Source organism: Parasteatoda tepidariorum, chromosome 2 (assembly GCF_043381705.1).
Source record: "Parasteatoda tepidariorum isolate YZ-2023 chromosome 2, CAS_Ptep_4.0, whole genome shotgun sequence".
NCBI classification, from domain to species: Eukaryota; Metazoa; Arthropoda; class Arachnida; order Araneae; family Theridiidae; genus Parasteatoda; species Parasteatoda tepidariorum.
In genome coordinates, this window is record NC_092205.1 from 88,270,449 (window position 1) to 88,293,483 (window position 23,035).

The following is a 23,035-nucleotide window of genomic DNA, read 5'->3' on the forward strand; positions in this document are numbered from 1 at the left end:
TGAATAATAGGAATAGCTAAAACTGTTATACCCTGCATCTTCATATTTATTCATTTTAAATTTAAAAAAAAAGAGTAAAGAAAGAGAAAGTAATAAAATAACTGAAAAAAATACACAAAAGCAAATAACAAAATACTGTCAGATATATGTAGTTATTTAAAGCTGTTTTATTTCTTTTTTTAAGTAAGTGTAATATAAAAAGCTTAAACTAGAATTTAAATAGTTAAAATAAATAAAAAAAAACTCTGAAATCACAGAAGTATAAAAGATGATTCGCTCTAGAAATGATGTTCTTTCTTTCATTTTTTTTAAAGAATACTACAATTTTTAAAAAAATAAATAAAAACAATTTATATTTTAATAGAATACGACTGGGAGTGGGGATTTTGTTACAAATTTAGATATTTGGAACATCAGAACACTGTGACATTGGTAGGGGGGGGGGGGAAATTCCANTCATTTATGGGGGGGTAAATTCCATTTAAAAAATTTGGTTTTTCCGCAACCTAAACCCATGACTTTCCATGATTTTTTTAAAAAGAAAAGTTAAAATCATGAAGAATTTTGTTCAATACCGAAATCTATGACTCTTCAGGTGCAACGACACCCGGAATGAAAAATTCTGTTTTCAAAATATTTTAACTATACACAAAATCGTTTATTTATAGCAAAAAGAGAAGGAATATCTCCACTATTCTCTTAAGAGGAAAACCGAAGTAAGTCTTGAAAGCGGGTTTCAAAATCTAAGAGACACACAACAGACCAATGTCTATTAATTGTGACTTGAGAAGAGAAAAAAACAGATCTCCATAGATGTAGTGTTTAATCTGGAAAAAGATATTTCTCTTTTACACTTTACTTTACAAAGAAATTACACAAGTACAAACGGTATTTGTCATTCACAGTTATGGTGATTTATTTAAATATTTTTTTACATTTTCCATTGATTACAAAAATAGCTTTATTTTCATCTTGTGAATTATTCAGTTTTATTTTTTTACCTTAAGTCATCAACAAATTTACAACAAAATGGCCTATTTTAGCAAACATGACAATTAATTATCTGTTATAACAAACATACAATATTAATTTTTCTTACAGCTTTAAAAAAAAAAAGCATTGGAATAAGATAAAAAAAAATTATAATAACAATACTTATTTTCCAGTTTTACACTTTGACTAGAAAATACCAGTTTTTAAACAAGCGAACTAAGTAGATGAAATCGATAAAATGCAACTTTCTAAAAAAACAAGTTTTTAGAACAACTCTCTGTTATTTTTTTAAACCGTCAATAGATTGAAGTTCTGATAATTACATAAATGAAGAGCTCAGAAGTTTTTGTTTCATCAGAAACAAATTTTTCTTTGGAAGTCAAATCTTAAGTAATACAATTTCCAACAAGATAGTTGAAATCATATTTTAAATTTTTTTTGTATACTCTTAAATCATTATTAACAACAAAAAGCAACAAAAATACAAAAAAAAAAGTATAAGCAGCATTGTCAAACTCAAAGTGACTTATAAACAACAAAAATTCTGTTTAATAAAAAAGTGTGCACACATTTATTATTTACGTCTGGCACCATGGATGAAGATGTACATTTTTACCAAAGTAAATAAAGCAAGTTTTTCATACAAAAATTCAAACATATGATGCAAAAAAGAGATAAGCCATAGGCTCTAAAACATTAAAATTGGATTGTAAACACATTTATGTTGAAAAACAAATGACTGAGTTTTGTAACATGGAGCTTCAATTTACTCTAATTGTTAAAAACAAATGTAAATAAAGAGCAAAAAAAAGTTACATTTGTTAGAATGCCAAAGGATAGAGATATTCTATTTTTAAGTAAATAAACGAAATGTTTACTACTTAAAAGTTGAAGCAATTTTTAAGATTTTTCTACTGGCTCAAGTTACAGAACTCGAACAGTAATACTAAAGGAAGAAAAAAAATAGTGCAAAATAAGAAAGGGCTTCCCACTCTTCAGAAATATTACTAATTTCCAATATTTTATTCAAATTAACTGAAAAGTGATTGGACTTTGAGCAAATACATTTAAACATTGACTATTCAACATTTCATTTGGCGACTTTTGAAATTGTAAATTAATAAGTGAATAGTAAAACCAAGCCATAAATAGCATTTTCTGAAACCAACTTAAAAGTCTACATTTGACATAACTTTCATTAAAAAAAAAATGTGGAAATCAAAAAATTATTCTAAAATAATGTTACGGAAATTTTTTAATCACTTAAAATAAAGCAAATAAAATGATAAAATTAGAGAAAAACAACCAATTTTAATTTTTAAAGACTTTTTGTCTGGTATCACTTAGAACCAATACTCACAATAGCATAATGATGCTTATCTCTCTCTATACCTTTCAAGAAACTGAAGAGATTTTATGCAAGATCTCGCTTTCATTTATTCTATTTTTTTTATTTAGATACTAAATCCTTTACTTTTTGCTAAAGATTTAAAAAAAATTATATTCAGAAAAAATACTGAGAAAAAAATTTGTGTATAATTTTTCTTTTTTTAGTATAGCAATATTGTAAGCACAAATAAAATCCCTGCCAAACTTAGGCAAAGTAACTAATCTTAATAATTAATTTATAGTATATTTAAAAACATCTAAGCAATTTAAAAATTTTAAACTGGAAAAATGAACTTGGCTATTACAACACCAATAATAATAAAAAAGTCAGATTATGACAGAAATTTCTACACATATTAAGTTTCAAAATTTCCTGAAAAGTTTCAAGTATTTAGATAGCTGCAATTTCAAGCTTCGGGGTTGCCACTCAAATATCGAAAAAAAAATTTCCCCGTGTTTTCCCTGTACATATTATACACAACATATTGAGAAGTGTGCAATCACTTGTGTGTGAGTTATATTGGGCTAACTATACTAGTTTTATTTTATTGCTGGAAAACAGCTCAACATACTTAAAACAAATAATGCCATATAGTAAATGAAATAGTTCAGTACACTTGAAATATCATCCTTAAATATGCCATAACTTTAGAGTGGTCACCATTTTTCAAAAGAGGAAAATAAGAATTAAAATTCCCAGTTTGTAAGAAAAAACTCAAATTTCCCCTATTATTAAAATTCCCTGTATTTTCCAGGTTTTCCCTGTGGAGTGGCAACCCCGTTAGAGTACATTTAAAAACATCTAAATAATTTAAAACGGGAAAAACGATTAGCTATTGCAGCGCCAACAAAAAAACAAAAGCCAAATTGGCTGAAAAATTTCTACGTACATTAAGTTTCAATATTTCTTGGAAGCATTTAAAGATAGCTGCAGTTTCATGATAAGTCAAATGTTTTCAGTGAATGCCAAAATGTTAATGGTTTTACCACACATCCAAACAGCAACAATGAAAATACTCTGATATAACAAGCATTTCATAACAAAAATAGGGGGAATCAAAAAAAAGAGAAGGAAAAAAGAAACATAAGAATTGTTTGATGTTTAAAAAAAAAGAAGAGAGTCCTAGTTTGAGCCTGAAGATCAATAATCCTCTCCTCGACTAATGACCTCTTTGCAGGTGGGGCGAAGCAATATTGTGTGCTCAAACTGAGCGGTGTAGGAGCCTTTAATATCACTCAGGGGTGGGTAAGGATCCACGATACCTTTGTCACACAAGTCTTTCAGAGCCATCAGGTACTTTGTTTGGCCCAGACGATCAAGCCACCGACGACAAAATGCCAAAGTTCCAAAATTTTGATTTACGACATTCAAAAGTTGTTTAGATCGTGCTAACCTGAAATATAAACTTGTTACTTAGGACTGAAAATTTAATGTTTTATCATAGAGTAATGTGTACAAAGTCTAATAATTAATATGGTTCATTTAAAAAAATAAAAAATAAAAAAAGAGCTTCAAGACAAAAATGTAACATCTTTAACCATCTCTCTCAAACATTTGCAATTTCTAATAAATAATATAGAGTTTACTTATTGCAAAGAGATATTATCCAGTAAATTTATTTTTTTTTGTTGAATAAATGATAATCATTTAAAATATTTACGATCAATTTTCTAACTATTATCCTTAAAATATATTACAGTTTGCTTTTCCTAGCCATTAAAAATAAGGAATATATTTATTATTTTATACAATTAATTTTATTAACTATTTGTATTTTAGTCAACTTCCCAGATTTCTCCGATTCTTCCACTAGAGATGAGGTGGGCTCAACTTGAGCCTGCCGCAAACTAAAATTTTTAAACAAAATTTAAAAAAAATTCTTTTTTCTTTCTTAAATTAAAAAATAAGTTTTTTAAATTCTAGATAATAGTAATTTTTCAGTAAATTGTCAATAAAATTTGAGCTTAGTTTACTAATTTTACCCTAGCTATGAAACTATCGAACGGGTTCCCCTCTAAAAAAATCTTAAGACTGAACTTACTTTTTGACCAATTAACATGATCTAACGTTGTTCATCAGAATTTTCAGTAAATTCTAGCTCACTGACGCCAAAATGTACATTTCCATAATAATGTCGTCCCACAGTGGACAGATCGTTAAGACACGGTTCCTAGCAGATCACCGAAGTCAAGCATCACTGGTTACGGTCAGTGTGCGGGTGGGTGACCACTTGGATCAGTCTGCCAAGGGACCGAGGGTGTGCGGTCTTGGTCCTCGTTAAATTGTTCTACCGTAAAGTGCTCAACTTCGCGTGCAGGTCGTCGTGCTACCGAAGCGGGGGTGGCATCCCCTCTGCAGATTATCAAAATTGTGATGGCATGTCTTCGGATCATCCTCAGGGATGTTTCCCAGATCGTCGCCAATAGCCCATTGTGCAGCTCTAGTGCGACGTAAATGAACAACATAATCATGTCATAAATATTAAATCAATGATTTGATTTTTTTTCTTCATTTTGCTAATTTATTTTTTCACAGCAAACAAGATAAAAGTAATAATTAACGTAGTAGACCTTTTAGCACCAATCATTGGATAAATAAACCACTTATTTTTTCATGAAGCCATTTATAAGTCTATTTTATCTTTGCTTCATCAATTTCCAATCTCCATTATTATTATTTTTCAAAAAAAAAAAAATTTTAACTTTGGTTAGCATTTCAAAAGGAATGGGGAGAGGAAAATGAAAACTCAAATAAAATTAGATATAACAATACTACAAATTCTGTTGAAGCAAGCAAGCAATAAAGTTTAATCAATCCCAATCTTTCATTGCAGTGCGTCAGCATTACTGGATCACTTTGCAATAATAATGAAAAATAAAATTTTTTCATTAAAATGTAATATTTGTAAAAAATTAACATTTTTAAGGCAAAAATGGCATTTTAATTTAAAGGAGTGCACTAAAGACTATCGGTGATTTACTTTTGAAGTTGAAAGCTACAGAAAAAAAAAATTATTTAGACTAAGCATCTCAAACCCTCTTAAACCTAGTTAATTTTCATGATATAAAATTAAATGCTAACTTAAACAAAAAAAACAATTATTTGTTCTTACACATAATTATATCAGTAGGGATAATATTTGTTGACGCTAAGATTTATTCATCTATTCCTGACACAAGTGGCATTTCCACACCAAGAAAATGACACTGACTAAAATTAAAATCATTTGCGCAGAAGTTGTGTACCATCGATGATATTTAGAGGTCGATGAACGTAACCCCCTAGAATGACCAACCTCCATCAACAACCATTTTACTATGAATCAAAGAGTGGTTGCTTCTGCGAGGCTTCACGGTACTTTAAAAGGCTGACACCTTCAAAGTTATTACATTTTGACATTTCTTTGAAAACATTATAAGAGAAATAATGAATATTTACCTTAACGGCACATGACCAGTGTCAAAATTTTTCATATAATGAGATACTTCCATATCATCATGAACATAACCTTTGCCAGTACTTCCAAAAGTTTCTATTGCATAAAACTCACCTTCCTACAAAATATACAATAATAAAATTAATAAATGATTACCAAATTAACATTATCGGACCTTCACTTTTATTTATCATCAGAAATTTGGATTTTTGAGGTTATTTGTAACATTCTAACAAACAAATTAAAAACAATAAACTATTACTATTACAGACATGCAATTGCTGGAAAAAATAGTTATCTGAAATTTTTTTGTACTTAATTATCTATCTTTTTATGTATATAGAAAATAATAAAAGAGTTATTCTATGCTCAAATGTAACTTTTATAAAACTTAGATAGAAAGAAAATATTTTTTTTGTCTAATAAGTTTTTTTTCCTCATCAACACAAAAAGGAATATATACATTTGAGAAAATTACATATTCCTTTTTCTTTACAAGTCATTAGCACTTCTAAATAAATAAATATCAAGAGTATGTACAATGAAATCACAGAAATCGGAGGCAACAAAAAGGGATTAATCAAATATAAGTTTTGAGATTCATATGCTGAAATAAATAATATAGTTAAAAATATTGAGACTTAAAAGAAAAAATACGGAAATCAATAGTGGTAACTGCAGAAAAATTTATTTATAAAGTTACAGAATTAACACGTCAAGTAGTGAAGGCTCAATTTGAAGTTTTAATTTCTCCAATGATAACATTATCGGGATTTTCAAAACTTGCGTGGAAATAAACAACAAAATATTCCAAAAAAAGGCTGATCGAAAGATGGAATGGATTTTGAGTAAATGGAGCATGTCAAAAAGTAATTATTCAAAGGCGTGATTATAATTTTATGTGTTTTTTCATAATATCAGAATTTTAAAAACCAAGGAAAAATCAATTAATTGTAAAAGAAAAAAGAATGAAGCATGGATTTACTGAGTCATGGGTGTTGAAAAGTGATTGCTGAAATGCACAATTCAAAATTTCTATGTCATAATATTACATTAAAAAATAATTTGATATACTCGTACACTGTTAGAAAATTCTCAGAAAAAAATGGTTTAATAACAATTTATCTGATTGTTATTGTATCATATTCAAACAAAACAGTCATATAACTATAAATAAGATGCTAATCAAACTGCTAACTACGAAAAAAACCTTTAATCAGCTGCTTTTGATTATACGGTTGAACAAACAGAATTTTATCGCATCAACTAAGCACGCCTAGTGAAGCCACATAGTTCTTTGCAACTACATAGATATAGCTGAGAAGGATAATCTGCCAGTCTCGTGACCCACAGAACTGGGGTTCGAGTCCCAGTGTTGACACCACAATACTTTTTCTATTCCCTTAAATACTCGAAGAGTTTCCAATATCTTGAACTCTCTAATTTGTGTTCCGCTCTCTCCACTACCCATTACCTAACAAAAGACTAAGCTCCTATGTCCAGATTCTTTTTTTACGGTTTTGAAACCATGCTAGCTGTAAATGGTTTAAAAAAAATTTATGGTTTTGTGTGCATGTTTTAAAACTATACTAGTTGCAAACGGTTTCAAAACCGTTAATTTAAATGTTTCTTCCCATAACCTTTACAGTTAATCAGATGAATACTGATAGTTATTTTACCATAATTTTAGAATGAAAATTCTTAAGTTTCTTGCTCTCAAAGTTAATTTGAAGTTGCATTTTTATCTAACTGATGTGCGTAAAAAAAAAGGCAAGCACAAGAATGAGAACTTAGGAAAAAAAAGGGGGATCTGCTAAGAAGTCTCGCTAACAACCAGGACATTTAAATTTCAAATTAAAGGAACTCTGAGAAAATTTTGTCGGAATATAAATTATTAATTTGCGAATCAACGGTCTTGAGAATGGCGAATTAGCGGAAAAATTGCAGGTCTGTAGTAACAGTATAATACTAAAATTAAATAAGAAATAATATGAAATGATGTACAATAAGAACGATGAATAACTATTATAAAATGATGTACAATAAGAACGACGAATAACAATTAAGAAATGATGTTGCAAAATAGAGAAGAATAGAAACATTGAATAGGGCAAGATACTTTTCTAAAAATATCTATGTGTGTTTACATTTTGCTTAATAGGGACTCTTTTAATATGAAATTCTACTAGTATGTTTATGCATGTTTATACACAAGTATGTAAATATTTATGCAGAGTCAGTTGAAATTCAGATAATATAACTTGTAAAATTTTGATTACCTCCATCTTGGTTGCTTCTCCACCTTTGACAATAGGTACTGTTTTACCAGCATGTATTCGATACTGCCCAATCAAGTGACCATTCAAATTCCGAATAGATTTAACTGTAAAATAAAATATAACATTAGTAAAGCCGAAAATAGGAGAAAACATTTTTTTTCGAATTGCAACACATTTCATTCTTGTCTCAAGAATGAAATCAACTTAACCACAAATTATGAGATTTTACGCTTTTGTTTAATAACACAACACCAGGGTTCTTACTCAAAAAGGAGAAAATTTTTTTAACAAAAAAAAAAAAAAAATTTACAAAGTTTATATTCAATAAAAATGTAAATTAAAATTATAAATGGATGGTTGATCATGCAACAGATGGCGCTAGGGATTAAAACTGTCATGAGATTTCCGGGTTACCACTTCGATTGATTTAACGCCAAAGCTTGAAAAGTGAATTCGGAAGACTCCGCAAGCATGCTATGATGCTATAAATTAAAATAACAAAAGGCAATATTTTACACCAATGTAACCAATAAGGGATAACGCTCAAAACATGGCAAACATTACACTTTATTTATGCTGTGACATTAATTATCTTAAATTTGTTTTAGGCTCAGGATCTGTTAAAACTTAAAAAAATACAGAAACCTCGTATGAATGGTAAAATTATTGGTAAATTTAAACACAAATCACATTAAAAAAACTTCCTAGGATATTAAGCCTATTCACACATCGTCTCGTAAGCAAAACACAGGCGGAGGGATACATTCAGCCAACCATTCATAAAATCGCAACTCTAAGAAAGCCTTAATAAAGTATTTTCATTAAAAAAAATAATAAATAAATAAATAAATCAGATGATTTAAATAATGTCAACTCTAATAAAAACACAATATTTAATTCTAAGCTATAAAATAAACTTTCCTAAAATACAAAACAAAGTTGCAAAAAGATATAAATTAAAAGTAGAACTTATTAATTAATAAAATAAAAGAACTTACAACAACTAAATTAATACAAAATAATAAAATTTAATAAATTTTGTAATAAATATTACAAAAAAATTAAACTAAAAAACAAAAAAATTATATAAATCATCTGTATTTAATTGAAATTAAATCATATTTAATCGACTAATGAATGTTTTTTAAGAATATTAGGAGAGAAGTCCAGGGGAATTTATCAGTGTTTTTCCGTATAACCTCTAATTTTTTAGGAGCAACAAAATTTCAGTAGATTTTTAGGGGTTGTACATATTTTTAGAATTTTAGGGGGAATGCAACTCCTGTATTTCTCTTTAAAAAAAAAAAAGAGATCTCAATTAGTATCTTCAGTTAGGGATTAAATAAGGAAGATTTGTTACCTGGGTATGTTTTTCCATTTAGTTCTACTTCATAAGATTCCATTACTTCTTGAATAGCTTCACCAATATCGCACAGCCTTACATCAATTCCCGCTTCCTAATAAATGAAAAAAAAAATATTATTTTACTTTACATCTATGAATTATTAGAATCTTATGGTCCAGGATATCAAAAATAAGGAGAGAAAAAAACCAATAGCATTTGAAAACATGATAAAAAGATAACAATAAAATATAATGAATTAAAAGAAATTAACAAAATTGAAGATAAAAGAATAAAATAACATTTCGAGACTGCTAAAAGCTATCAACAAACATCTTCAAAAATGTATGTGATGGAACATCTCAGTTCGCGAAACAAACAGAAATCAATATTTTTTGAGGTATGGTATTTGATTTATTCGTATAACAAAGCTATTATACCTTGCATGCTAAATAGCAACACTGTAACTTTTTAGATGTCATATCTCAATAAATAAATCTTTTTTTTGCATGCAGGAGGGCAAGTTTTTGACATATTTTATGACGAAAAATTTTGGTGTAGAAATTAATTATTGGCTATTACGCATATGAAATAATCAGAAATAAAAGTACTTATAAATTTACAAGTGAATAAGTGGACAGATTTCATACCACTGCATTTAAAAGGGTTAACAGTACGTAATTTTACACAATTCTAAGCTGCATTAGATATAATAGAGTATAAATAAAAAGGTAAATGGTCACACAAAACATAAAAACAGTATATTACCTTAATACCAGTATTAGTTGCTTCTCTAACAGCTTCAAGAAGTTTGTCATATTTGGGATTATAGGTAAGAGTGAAGGCACAATCAATTATACGTCCTAAGAAAAAAATAAATGATGCACAAATTATGAAATGAGCATAAAAAATAAATTAAAAGTGAACATTTTTTTAAATTTAATTTTTTCACATGCAATTATGAGGAGTCAGAGAATATTCATTGTTACTTAAGGTAATAGAGAGGAGAAGGAAAAAAAAAGGAAGGGCTGGAATAGAATGCAGATTGCAACCTAAAAAAAAAAAAAAAAGACTGGACCAAAGAAAAAATATTTGGTACAATATATATATATGCATACCAGAGTACTCAAAAATACCATTTTTTATTTTAGAACCACTGTTTAATCAGAAAGTTTAAACAATTTCAAGTGTGATTTTATTAATGGAGCATCAAACAAATCAAAATGGTTTGAGATCCATATGCAGGAAATTTTTTTATAGCATTAAAAAAACTGTATTAATTAGTTAATAATCTCTCATACCAATATTTATTTAAAATTTGAAATCAAGTTCAAAACTTTCTAAATAAAATTTTAAAATATGGTCTTTATAATCTAGAAACTAACTCATTGCACATGCACTTGTAAATGATCTCTCAATTCAGAATTTAAAAATTCTATATACAGTGAAACCTCTCAGGAGCTGTCTGTTCCACAATAAAATGGTCCTTAATAGAGGTTAATCGTTCTTAGGCTTTACTTCTAGTGATTTATGTTATTAGGGGTACAAGATTTCTCGCAAACTATTTTAATTTTAGTCAGTGCTGTTTTCTTGTTGCGGAAATGCCACTTCTGTTGAGGTCATGCAAACTTGACAGCAGAATAAAACTTAGCATCAATAAAAATTATCCTTACGAATTTAATGTGTAAAATCAAATTTACCAATTATGAATGACAGAACAATTTTAAATAAATAAATATTGCTTTTGTTTAAGTTTGCATTTGATTTTATATCAGAATAATTTGTGCGACTCCACAGATTTAACGTACATCAGTCGCCATTTACTACACGGAGAGTCTCCAGCCACTGGGGAAACGAACTCTTGGACATAGGCCCAGTGCCCTACCAACCAGGCTATCACGGCCTTAACTATATACATTTGTAGACACCTAAGTATCTTTTTGTTTAAACAATCAACCTTTATAAAGATTATAACACGTGGAAAATCTGATAACCTCTGTATGGAGCACATTGGTCAATACTAATGGTGTGACAGTAATAGGGAATCGAGAATTGTGTTTTATGTTTCGTATCTCGGTAACTGTCAATTTTTGAGCTTTTGTGTCAATGAGAACTTTTGATCAGAATGTTTTGATCAACAATGTATTGAATTTTCAGCCAATTTGGCAAAGATATCCTTAAGAAGAAAGGCTTACCGTTAACATGGGTTCCAAAATCTATTTTGCAAACATCATCATAGGTCAAGACGGTGGTGTCCCCAGCATTAGGAGTGTAGTGAGCAGCACAGTTGTTGAGAGAGCAACCCGTGGGAAAGGCTAATCCAGACTGAAGGCCATTCTCATCTATTAAAGCTCTAGCTGTTTTCTCTAACTCCTCACTGTAAGGTACATTTAATTGTTTGTATAAAAATTCTAGTTACATTTTTATCATCAGTAAAGTTTATAATTTATTTCTAATTTGACATTTTCTCCAGATATTTTAAGAATGAAGAAAAGACATCAAAAAATTTTGCATCTTTAAAATCCATACTTTTTAGGACAACTTGCATGCTTACAAGTCAGTAGAGCTGTTTTATGAATAATGGGCAAAGTATAACAATCGTAAAACAAATTATTTATCAAAATGACAAACAAAAAAAAAGAAGAAAGAAATGCTAAACATCATTTTCTGAAGTTTTTTGTCGATAAAAAATCTCTTTAATCTGATTATAAACAAGTTCAGCAATGAATAACATGAAATCAATCAGCCACTTGCAAATAAAATAAAATACTTTTCGTTACAGATTAAGTCTGCTAATCTTGAATATTCTTTTGTAGTTTAAATTTAGTATTATTATGTTAATAAAATTTGCTTACTCACTGAGAACACTGCAGCAGTGTTCATAGACATTTTTACAATGCCTAAAACAATAAACTAATGTTAACAAGACAGATGTTTTTTAATTTTTTTTAAAATACAGAGACATAGTTCTTTTAGATGAAAGTAAATATTTAAATTAAGATTGCCCTTTCACAATCTTTAAAGTGGCAAATAGTTTAAAATTTTATTAAGTACATACAGATGATATGTGCAATAAATTCAATGAATTTTGATGAGAAATTATTCATCATAAGGCAGGAATTGATTCAGCGGGTCTGTTCAGGGCAAATTTTCTAAAAAGTATATCAAATTTTTCAGCGGTACTTTCACAAATTTAACTTAAGGAAATACGGTAGTTTCACAAAATACTTTTAAAAAAGCAAGTTCCATGAGTCCCCCCCCCCTCTGCTTCCTAAAATTTTGTTGTTGTAGTTTTGTTGACCCAGTCGAAAATGTTCTCATAATAACTAATCATAAATGATTTTCATGTGTAGTGACAATTTTTGAAAATATTTTATATTACCATATTTTTCTGTTGATTTTTTAATATAAATTTAAATTTTCACAAAATAGGTACCTTTTAAAAAAACCTAGACAGACTCTTGAAGTGAACATTTTTGCAAAACCTTGTTGAAAACTACTTTTCTACATAAGTATGCTAAAAACCAAGAAAATCCAGGAACAAAATAATTTTTAAGCAAATACGATATATAATAATAAATTTTTATTCGTTACATTTTAAGTTTCAAGCATATTCTATATCTTTTAGCAGTAAGAAAAATATTAGGGCCTATTAAAATAAAAAATTTACAATAAAATAATAGTAACGTTAGTGAACTTGACCATTTAATTAAAAAAAAGACACATAATCAAGACAATTGTAAAGGCAATACAATATTATGAAAAATGAACAGAGTTAAAGCTTTGAGAAATTAGGATATAAATGAACCCAAAGAGTTAGATATAAAGTAAGAAAAGACTTATGAAAATTCCAAATAATAAATTCAAGGCTAAGAACAAAAAGTTTGGAAAAGAAAAAGAAAAAAAACATTGGAAGTCAAAGTTCATAAAAGATCACTGAAAAGAAACTGATATATAATTTTATCTACTTAACTCGAAAAAAAAATGCTTTTATTTAATTAAAAAAGGCATTGTTATTTTCAATCACTCACCATATTTCTATCATAGTCATTCCTGGTTTAATAAATTTCCTAATATATTGTCTAGTCTGAAAGAAAAAAAAGAAAGTCTTAGTTTGAAATACGCCAAGCATGATCACCACACATTTTTATAATATAAAATAAAAGCTGGATTATACTTAGTAAGGATAGTAATTTAATACTTTTTTAAAAATGTTTCTGATAAACTTTATCTCTTTTTACGTTTTATGGATATTCCCCCCCCCCCAAAAAAAATATTAGGTATTTTTAGCATTAAACCTTCGTATCAAAATTGACTTAACTTGTTGCATAATGTACGAAATATTTAACACATAGGGAATTTTCATATCATCAAAATAGAAATTTCTTGTCATGATTAACCTTAAATGAGCTTGAAATGTTACGCATTATGTTTACTTATAAATTTGAATATTAATATGCATTTAATTCATCAAAGATAGTTAGTTAAAAGATCTTTAATTAATTAAACAAGGGAGTTTTGAATAAAAATAAACTCAAAATTTTAGAACAAAACAGTTTCAAACTGATTTTTATAAATGAGGCAAGCAAGCAAGGAAAAGTTCTATTTCAATTGGGATTTCTTTAGGAAGCTTACTCAATGTTAGGGAATTTTTAGAAATCATACCTGCCAACATTGGAGAAATTAAAGAAATGAGATTTTACTAACAACATTTTTCGGGCTACAGATACATCATGCATAATCGAGCATTGTGCATCAAGCATCGGAAGTTTTGTTACATCATGCAAGTCAAAAAGAGAAATTCAAAATTTTAAATAATAAAAGCACTTACATTTAGCAGAGTAAAAAATATGTCTATAATTTTTTTAATCGTTATTTATAATTACTTAAACTATAAACACTCAACATACTGCAGTACTGGAAATAGTACTATCAGTTGAGGAATAAGAGAAGTATTTTTGCCATTAGTGGATGTTTTACAGGATTGCCACGCAGATCTAGAAAAAGTATTCTTTGTGTTTTCCCTGTACATATTATACACAATATATTAAGGGGAAAAAACAATTACTGTGCTCTTGTGTGAGTTTTTTTGGGCTAACTATATTTATTAGTTTTAATTGCTGAGTAAACAGCTGAGCATACTTAAATAATGTTATAGTATATGAAATAGTTTAGTAAAACTTAAATATTATAGTTAAATATCCCATAGATATCCCGCTTTGAGTGGTCACAATTTTATAAAAGACCGAAATAAGAAACAAAATTCCCAGTATTTTCCCAGTTTGTAAAGAAAAAATCAAAATTCCCTGTATTTTCCCTGTTATTTAATGTGATTTTTAAATTCCCTGTATTTTCCAGGTTTTCCCTGTGGAGTGAGAACCCTGTTTTATCACCCCAAACATTTTTTTTAATTTAATTTCTTCAACAAATACGGAAAAATTTGAAAATTTGGGAGACAGACGTAAAATACAGTAGTCTTCATTGAGAAACAGGAGACTTGGAAAGTATGAAAAATGCACAAAAAACGAAGAGAATTTTTAATAAACCAGCAGACTAAAAACTGGCAAAATGCAGTAGAGTTGGCAGCTATGATACAGTAGTGTTCATTAAAAAACAGGAAGCTTGGCAAGTATGAAAAATGTACAAAAACCAAAAGAATTTTTAATAAACCAGCAAATGAGGAGAAACTGGCAAAATGCAGTAAAGTTGGCAGCTATGATACCTAATGATTAAAAAGAATACCTGTCTATGAGCTTCAGCTGCTATTCTGATCTCTTTGTATATATCTTGTTCCATCTGTTCAATAGCTTTCTTCTCTTCTGAAGTAAATCTGTCCTTACCAGTGCGTCTGAAAAGGGAATAAATTGCTAAAAAAAACTGATTTATAGCTGCCACACATACTTTTTTGATTTACATGTGAAACTTTCTATTTATAAAAACATATTTCACTTTTAAACAGTAACAAAGACACCATTAAAAAATAACAAGGTCTTATATAGTCTATGGCAAAATTCATAGAAGAATAAAATAGCAAAATGACATAAATTTTGTGTTGTGTGAGTGTACTGTCATTAACAGGGCTCAGAAAATTTGAAAAAGATTGGTAGCTAGTAAAAATATTAGCACCTCGCACGTTTCGAGTTTTTTTCTTTCCAAACTCAAAATATTCTTTAATACATTCATCCATGTCATAATCAAATACTTGCATTATTACAACGAAATATTTACATACACATTACGAAATGAAAGAAATACTTATAACATAAAATATGGAACTTTTTAAAAGAAATATGAGAACCTAGATTTAACGAATCGCCTGGGACCGACAAATCTGCTTGCTAAATAGAAGCAATTCGTTAAATTGAACATCAATTTTTTGTAAAGAGAATGGTATAAAGATATGAATGCAAAAATACCTTCAGATATACCGATATGAAAAAAAGTAATTATTGTTTACTACGAGCTTAAAAATCATAAGCTATATGTTACAAAGTCAAGTTTAAAATTATCTTAATTCTTTAACGCTACTTCCTTTCAAAACTTAATGCATACATATAATTACACACTTGGATTAGGGTGTGAAATATTCAAAATTTCAAGTGCAAAAAATTCAATGTTTTAATTTTATATGTGATTTTCTTTTTTAGCGATAGTTGTTCGTTGAATCAAAGTTGCAAAATTTGATTAAATGAAAGCATTTTAGCATCCTCTTTGTTGGGACAGAAAAAATATACGTTAAATTGGATAATTCGTTAAATCAAAATCTCCTCTGCTTTAGTATAATTTTGTGCCAAATGCTCTAAATGAAATTCTTTCTAGTTCCATTCTCTTTGTTCGCCTACTTGGTTTATAAAACCTGACAGTCCCTTAATAGAGCTGAGGTGTAGTTCTTTAGGATGGAGAGGGTTCTCTTAAAAGAAGCAACATTTTTTAAGAACCACCAATGCAATGTTATAAAAAGAAAATAACAGATAGTCAACAACTGTGTAATGATCATAATACCAATACTTTGCATACATAATGAATGTTTTGAATCATTTAAATAGATCCAGTAAATTAATTTGATGCCTTTAAATCTTTTTAAATAAAGAAAAACCTATTTAAATTTCATTACAGCTTGGTGGTCACTCACACCAGGGTTGACACTCAAATCTGGAGGGGAAAAATCCCTGTTTTTTTCTTGTACATATTATACAGAATACATTAAGAGGAATCACACAATCACTGTGTGTGTCCTTGAATAACCTATATTAGTCTAGTTAAACTAGTTTTAATTGCTAGAAAAACTTAATTTTTTTTTTGTAAATAAATAATTGATCAATTTATATTTATTCATAAAATTAATTAATAGAATATTATGTAAATAAAAATTAATTTCTAGCAATTTTGTAAATAAAATATTATGAATTTAAGAATTGTTTAAGTTTACTTAATGCATAACACATTAAAAGTTATACATTACTAAGTTGTGTAATTTAAAAAATGTCAATTGAAATTATTAAAAATGTGAGTGATTCCAAAATAATAAACTGTGTTGAGCAGTATAGGCTAAATTCCAAATATTTGTATGCTGCATCTCTAATTTAGTAGCAGCAATTGTTGAGCATAATCTTGTATCTATTTAAAAACTTCTAGAAAAGGTTTTCAGCATTTTTTGCAATAACAGAACCCTATTTGCATAAATTCACAAAAGCAGGACCTTGGTGGAAAGAATGTGACTTAATGCTTATTTTATATTCCCAAATTATGAACAGTTTTTTCACAATTTTACAAAAACAGGACCTTTCACAAAATGTCTGGACAGAACCCTGGTATAGCTGAAATATCTTTAACTATCCCATAGATAGTGCTTTGAGTGGTCACCACTTTCGAAAGACCAAAGTAGAAATAAAATCCCCTGTTTGCATTTTTCCAGTTTGTAAGGAAAAATTCAAAATTCCCAGCACTATACCTATTTCAGATGATTTTTTTAATTCCCTGTATTTCACAGGTGGCAACCATGACAGTCATCAAACAAGAGTAAACAGTGTATGTTAACTCAGATTTTAGCAGCAATCAAAGCAAGGGAGAAATTTTGGCTTTTCTTTATGTCAGTGAACTTGTGTTTGGGTACCTCTGACAAGGATGAGAAAGTTTTACTTCCTTGTTTTTGGCACACTCCCAACTTCTCTTTAAAAGAAAAATAAACAAGAAAGCCAGGTTCTTGCATCTTAATAAAATAAAAAAAGAAAGGATAAGTCAATGGTTTTTAAAATAATTACCCATCAGCTCCAGTACTGTATTGTTCTTCTTGTCCAACTGGGAAGTTACCATCTGGATATAGATTTTTAATAGGGATGGACGGTGGGTCAGTTTGCTTTACTCCTCCACTACCTGCAGAAGAAAAAAAAAATTGAAATTATTGTGAAAAGAAAATCAATCGGCTTATATGAAAATATAACTTAAACATGCTTAATGGATTTCCACTCACAAGGAAAAAATTCAGTAGTATTTGTGAGAGTACTTGTAATTGATAAATTATATTTTATTTAATACTCATTTCAATGAATGGAATCAAATTATTAGTATATTTTTCTTGGAGTAAACCCATTTAAATGAAAATCCATAATTCCACATATTGATATTCTTTCTTTAATTTCTAATGCATTCACGCAAACATTGAAAACCATTGTCTGATTACTGCTTTTTTTATTAGAATTTTTTTAGAAAAAAAAAGAAGCCATAATAAATTTCTACTGCCAAAGCACATATTTTAAAGCTATGAAAGGAGAATTTGGCAACAATCAATAGCTATTACTAGCCAAATCTTGATTCTTTACTACTATTTTAGCAACCAATTTTGCTAAAATGAATCTCCTGAAATATATTAATTTCCTATTCAGATACAGAAATAATAAAAATATAAAAAAAATTTAATAGTCATCCTTTGATTAAATTTTCAGTAATAAGGACTTTTTAAATTTGAATACTAATAATTTTTCCTTTCCTGAAATATGACAAACATCAATTGCTCAGATCAAAACAGTAGAAAAGAAGGGAGAAAAACTTATTATCAAAAACCTGGAATGGTTTAAATTTTGAGAATTCAGATTGATACAAATCTAAATACTCTAATCATTCAAATTCAAAACACAGATCTTGTAAGAAATGTGCTTTTTAGATTTTACTTGATTTTAACATGCATCCTTGCCAGTATAAAATCTACAAACATCTATTAACAATATCTTTAATACAAGTACGATGTGAAGGAAGAGTTTTCTCGGAGTTATAATTTGTTAAAATTTGACTTAGGTCGAAATTAACAAGCGAAAATATCGAACCATTAATCATACTAAACTCGGTCAACTCAGAAATCATAATTGAAGAGCTTAGTGAACCTAACTGACTTAGAGATGAGGTGTTTGCTTGCGTCATAGTTATTTTTTTAAATATAAATAAAAATAATACTTTTTTAATTAATAGTTACAAACCGTTTTCCTTAACACTCCTCTGAGCCCAGCACCAAGTTTCATCTGGTACTCAGGTAATAGAACTACAGTAGGGAACCGATTATCCGGAACGATCGGGACCATCGCTATTCCCGATAACTGATTTTTCCGGTTTTCTGAATCGCAACAAAAAGTAGTTTTCTTTATTGTTAAACCCAACTAAAGAAAAAAAATATTTGGAAAGAATCTTAAAAAGAAAAAACGATGAAGTAATACAGTAATGATTATTTCTAAAATGATGGTATGGTAAACATCTTTCAAAAAAGAAAGAAAAATCCTAAAATCTTATGAAGAAAAAAAATTCTTTTTTTTAAAAATGGCGGGAAAATTTATCGAATTTCGTTCCGGTTTTTTGGTTTTCCGATTTCTGGATAACGGATTCTGTACTGTATATTATAAATATACCAAAAAAAAAGTCTACCTTTGTTTTTCTTCTTCCTTTTCTTTTTGCTGGCTTCAACATTTTCTCCTTTTCCATCATCTTCAACTATGTGGAAAGTAATATCTTTGAAATGATTATGATGATACAACAAAATGTATATCCTTCACAAAATAGCAAATAAAACATAGTATGTATAAGCCAGAACATTGTGTTCCTTATGTAAGTATTTAAATTTGCTAAAGGTCACTGAATTTAATTTGTAGTTAAACCAACTTGTAGCAATATGCTTAAGATAATATTTATATAACATACAATAAGAACTTGTTAATAAGCTAATAAAAAATATACATCAAGAAATGACTTTCTAATTGGTATCAACAAAAATGAAAGAAATACACATAATAATTTTTACTAAAGCCAATACAGTTTTTAATTAAATAGAGTAAGAAACCACCATTAATGCTAATTATGTCATAATTGTGACTTCAAATAAAATTGCTTGTGCAAACAAATTATGACATTTAAGAAGTGCATTGATAAAAGGTTAGAAGAAAAAAAAGACATTTAACAAATTTGATTGAAAGAAATCTTACTTTATAATAGCGAAAGTCAACAAAAAATATTTTTAAAAAAATTAAATTTAGTTTATTTTCTTTAGCGCTTAGATTTCAGAGTAAATAAAAATTTCTGTTAATATTGTGACATTAATTTCATAAAATTTAATAGGAAGCAACAAAAATACATGAGCTCTAAGTTACAGAAATTGAAATATCTAAATTTTTTAAAAATTCCATCTCAAAATGTTTCTAAATATACCAAGCACAATTAGAAAGTTTTCATTATTTATATGAAAATATATAAACAAATTCTAACAATAGAATAATTCAAACATACCATCTGCATCTCTGTTATTAGCTTCTCCGTCAATAACTTGATGTTGCAACTTTTGAGTAACTATTTCAACATCTTCAGAAGTATCATTAACACTATCTTGAGGGGCAGCAGCTAGAAACATAAATAAGAATTTTTTTTCAAAATACAAATAATTGCATTAAATATCTCTTGCACATTTTGAAATAATAATTTAGTCAGATAAAATTAAAATTCTCAACAAGAAGATACAACTGTTAGCCTTCCGATTTTTTTAAAAAGTTTTTCACGTCTCTACTTGCAATTGTTGTCAAAATTTAACAATTTTCTTGGGGCAGATAAGGAAATCTTTCCAGAAATACTACAAACCATAAAATAAAAAAATAATTCTTAATAAACTGCATTAAATAGATTACTTTTGACAATATTTTTTTTCTCTTTTCTTACAGATGAAATTAAAAAAAGGAAAAAATTTTACAGTTGATTTTGAGAATTTAAGCAGACTTTATAACATTAAATGGGGAGAATTCCCCATCGCGACTTGTAGCAGAATAATTACAAAGTCTTGGCAACTTCCCGGAAGTGGCCCGAGAGAAAATAAAAAATATATCATAGTAAGCGACCAACTTAAAATCAATTTGGAGCCTCGGCGATTATAGTTAGTGTGGCAGATCACGATACAGAAATATCCCCCTATTAAATTCCAAGGTGCAACATTAAATTGCATTAGTTATTTCTGATGCTTGTCAAGTGATAGTATTTGAGTTTGCTTTTTCTGTCCCGGTCTTAATTCAAATTTTTTTAAGAAATATAAAATCAAGATAATAACATAAGTACAGTAATTTACACAAAATGCTGTCAACTTTTTAAAATAAGTCGATTTTAGAACAAAATACTAAATATTCAAGATGTTAAATTTAAGAGTAGTCCACAGCTTATATTTAAACAAATTCACATTCCTTTTTTTCTTCTTCTTTTTTTGAATAATAGAAGATATTTTCTTGTTAATAATTGTTTTGCTAAACTCTCATTCAGCGTTAGAATCATGCTTTTGAACTAGAATCAAGCTGAAGTCAAAATTAAATCAATAAGTGCAACATTTGTTTTTATGCTATTCCAAATTAGTGTGCAAAACAGTCATAATAGCAATACTTTATCAGGCCACTCCTAAACATATCTTGGACTCAACAGAGAAAAAATCTTATCTTCTCTGTTTCTCATCAACATGCTTAAGAGGACCCTATACCAGTGGAGAAAATTTTCATTGCAAAGTCTCTTTCACCCCCATTACTAATTAAAAAAAAGAAAAAGTAAGTTCAAGCAAACCTAGAGTAAGCCATGAAGTTACACTTGCTGAAAAATAAATTTTCAAAAGATCAACATGCAAACAAATTATTTTAAAAGAGAACTTCTACATTTAGCCATTCCAAGTTATTGTTTCTTAATTTATTTTCGTTTAAGAATTTCTTCTTAGTATTTAAAACTTCACGGCTCACTCTAGGTTTGTCTGAACTCTCCTATCTTTACTTTAAACTAGTTATGTAGGTGAAAGAGAATTTGTGACGAAAAGTTTCTCCAGTGATATGGCGTTCCTTAAAGTCAACGGTTTATTTGACTTGGTCTGGACAGACCAGGTTAGTGGAAATAAGAAGTGTGCAAAATGAATGAAAATTCAACATTTTTTCAGCTGGGAAAAGCCTTCTATCTCAAACAGTTTATGAAATATAATTACATAAAAACCATAGCATCCAACACGAACAGAAAAACATCCTGCAGATTTTACAAAATAAAAATTTTGTGATAATTGTTGCAGAGTATACTTAATATTTTATGCATAGAGATTTTCAGGGATTATTATAGTCACCAAAATAGAAAAACTGCAATATTTCTCAGTTATGATTTCCTATTAAATGATCTAGAAATGTTATGCATCATATGTATTCATAATTTTGAAATGTAATTAATTCATAATTTGCATTCAATTCATCAAAGATAGTTAATTGGATTTTACAAATAAGGCTTGCTTCATTATGCATTAGTAACAATTATTTAAATATTCAAGGAAGCAATAATCTGTACAAAAATTCTATTTCATTAGGGATTTTTTTAAGGAAACTTACTCAATTGCAGGGAATTTTCTAAAATGTACAAAAACCAGGATAATTTTTATTAAACCAGTAGAAACTGGCAAAATACAGTAGTGTACTGGAAAATTCAGTAGAGTTGGCAGATATGTAAAAACTAATAATCACAAATCATTTTAAAGTCTTACTGATATATTGATAATATGTTGTGTGTTTATTCGGTAAATACATAATACAGCAAGTGATTTTTGAAATAGAGTAATGCTTATTCTGTTATAAAGAGTTGCTTAATTTTTTACTTAACTCTTATATAACAACTGGAGTTATTTTTTAAGCCCTCATAAGCATCTAAGGTAGCATAAGTCCAGAATAGAGACAAAAAATCTATAACTACGCAAATAGAATATGATGGTAATTTCAGATAAAGTGTTGGCAAGGTAAAATTATAGAGTAAATGAATACGAAAAATTACTAGAACTATAAATAGCGCAGAATTTTAAAAAAAAAATAACCAAAAAAATATGAAAACATGCGGCTTATTAATGCTACCTTTCTTCTTCTTCTTTCGCTTCTTTTTCTTTTGGGCTGGATCTTTGGCACTTAATTCGTCTTCAGCATCATCCACATCATTAGGATCTTCCCTAATTTCATCATTTTCTTCTTCAATTCTGGAATTGTGATCTTGCACGACGGCAGCCATTTTTGAAATAGAGAACCATGTGAGTGAAGTTGAGAGAATAAAAACAGCGACACAGTCTGCATGTTTTTTTT

The 23,035-nt window shown here is 28.4% G+C and overlaps 1 protein-coding gene across 2 annotated transcripts; it reads right to left on the bottom strand.

Moving 5' to 3' along the window:
- Nucleotides 1–891: 891 nt before the first annotated feature.
- LOC107449281 (methionyl aminopeptidase und) lies at nt 892–23,017 on the bottom strand. Of its 2 annotated transcripts, XR_011636212.1 has the most exons (13): nt 22,814–23,017; nt 20,205–20,315; nt 19,350–19,415; nt 17,702–17,813; nt 15,183–15,288; nt 13,472–13,527; nt 11,636–11,817; nt 10,209–10,303; nt 9,459–9,555; nt 8,099–8,202; nt 5,822–5,937; nt 2,786–3,776; nt 892–2,434 (listed from the first exon to the last, which is right to left on the bottom strand). XR_011636212.1 is itself a non-coding variant. In XM_016064806.3 (12 exons), the coding sequence occupies exons 1-12, from the start codon at nt 22,962–22,964 to the stop codon at nt 3,524–3,526; spliced, it is 1,449 nt and encodes a 482-aa protein (XP_015920292.2). In that variant the 5' UTR covers nt 22,965–23,017; the 3' UTR covers nt 892–3,523. The 2 variants fall into 2 exon arrangements, 1 of the variants encoding a protein (XP_015920292.2); XM_016064806.3 differs by having other exon boundaries at nt 892–3,776.
- Between the last annotated feature and the right edge of the window lie 18 nt (nt 23,018–23,035).

Bases quoted from the DNA above. Each gene is read 5' to 3' on its own strand.
- LOC107449281 (XM_016064806.3), bottom strand. From the start codon at position 22,964: ATGGCTGCCGTCGTGCAAGATCACAATTCCAGAATTGAAGAAGAAAAT. The intron at 19,416-20,204 runs GTATGTTTGAAT...CTTTCCACATAG, and splicing joins TAATAACAGAGATGCAGATG to TTGAAGATGATGGAAAAGGA. The intron at 13,528-15,182 runs GTATTCTTTTTA...TTTTTCTTTCAG, and splicing joins CAGCTGAAGCTCATAGACAG to ACTAGACAATATATTAGGAA.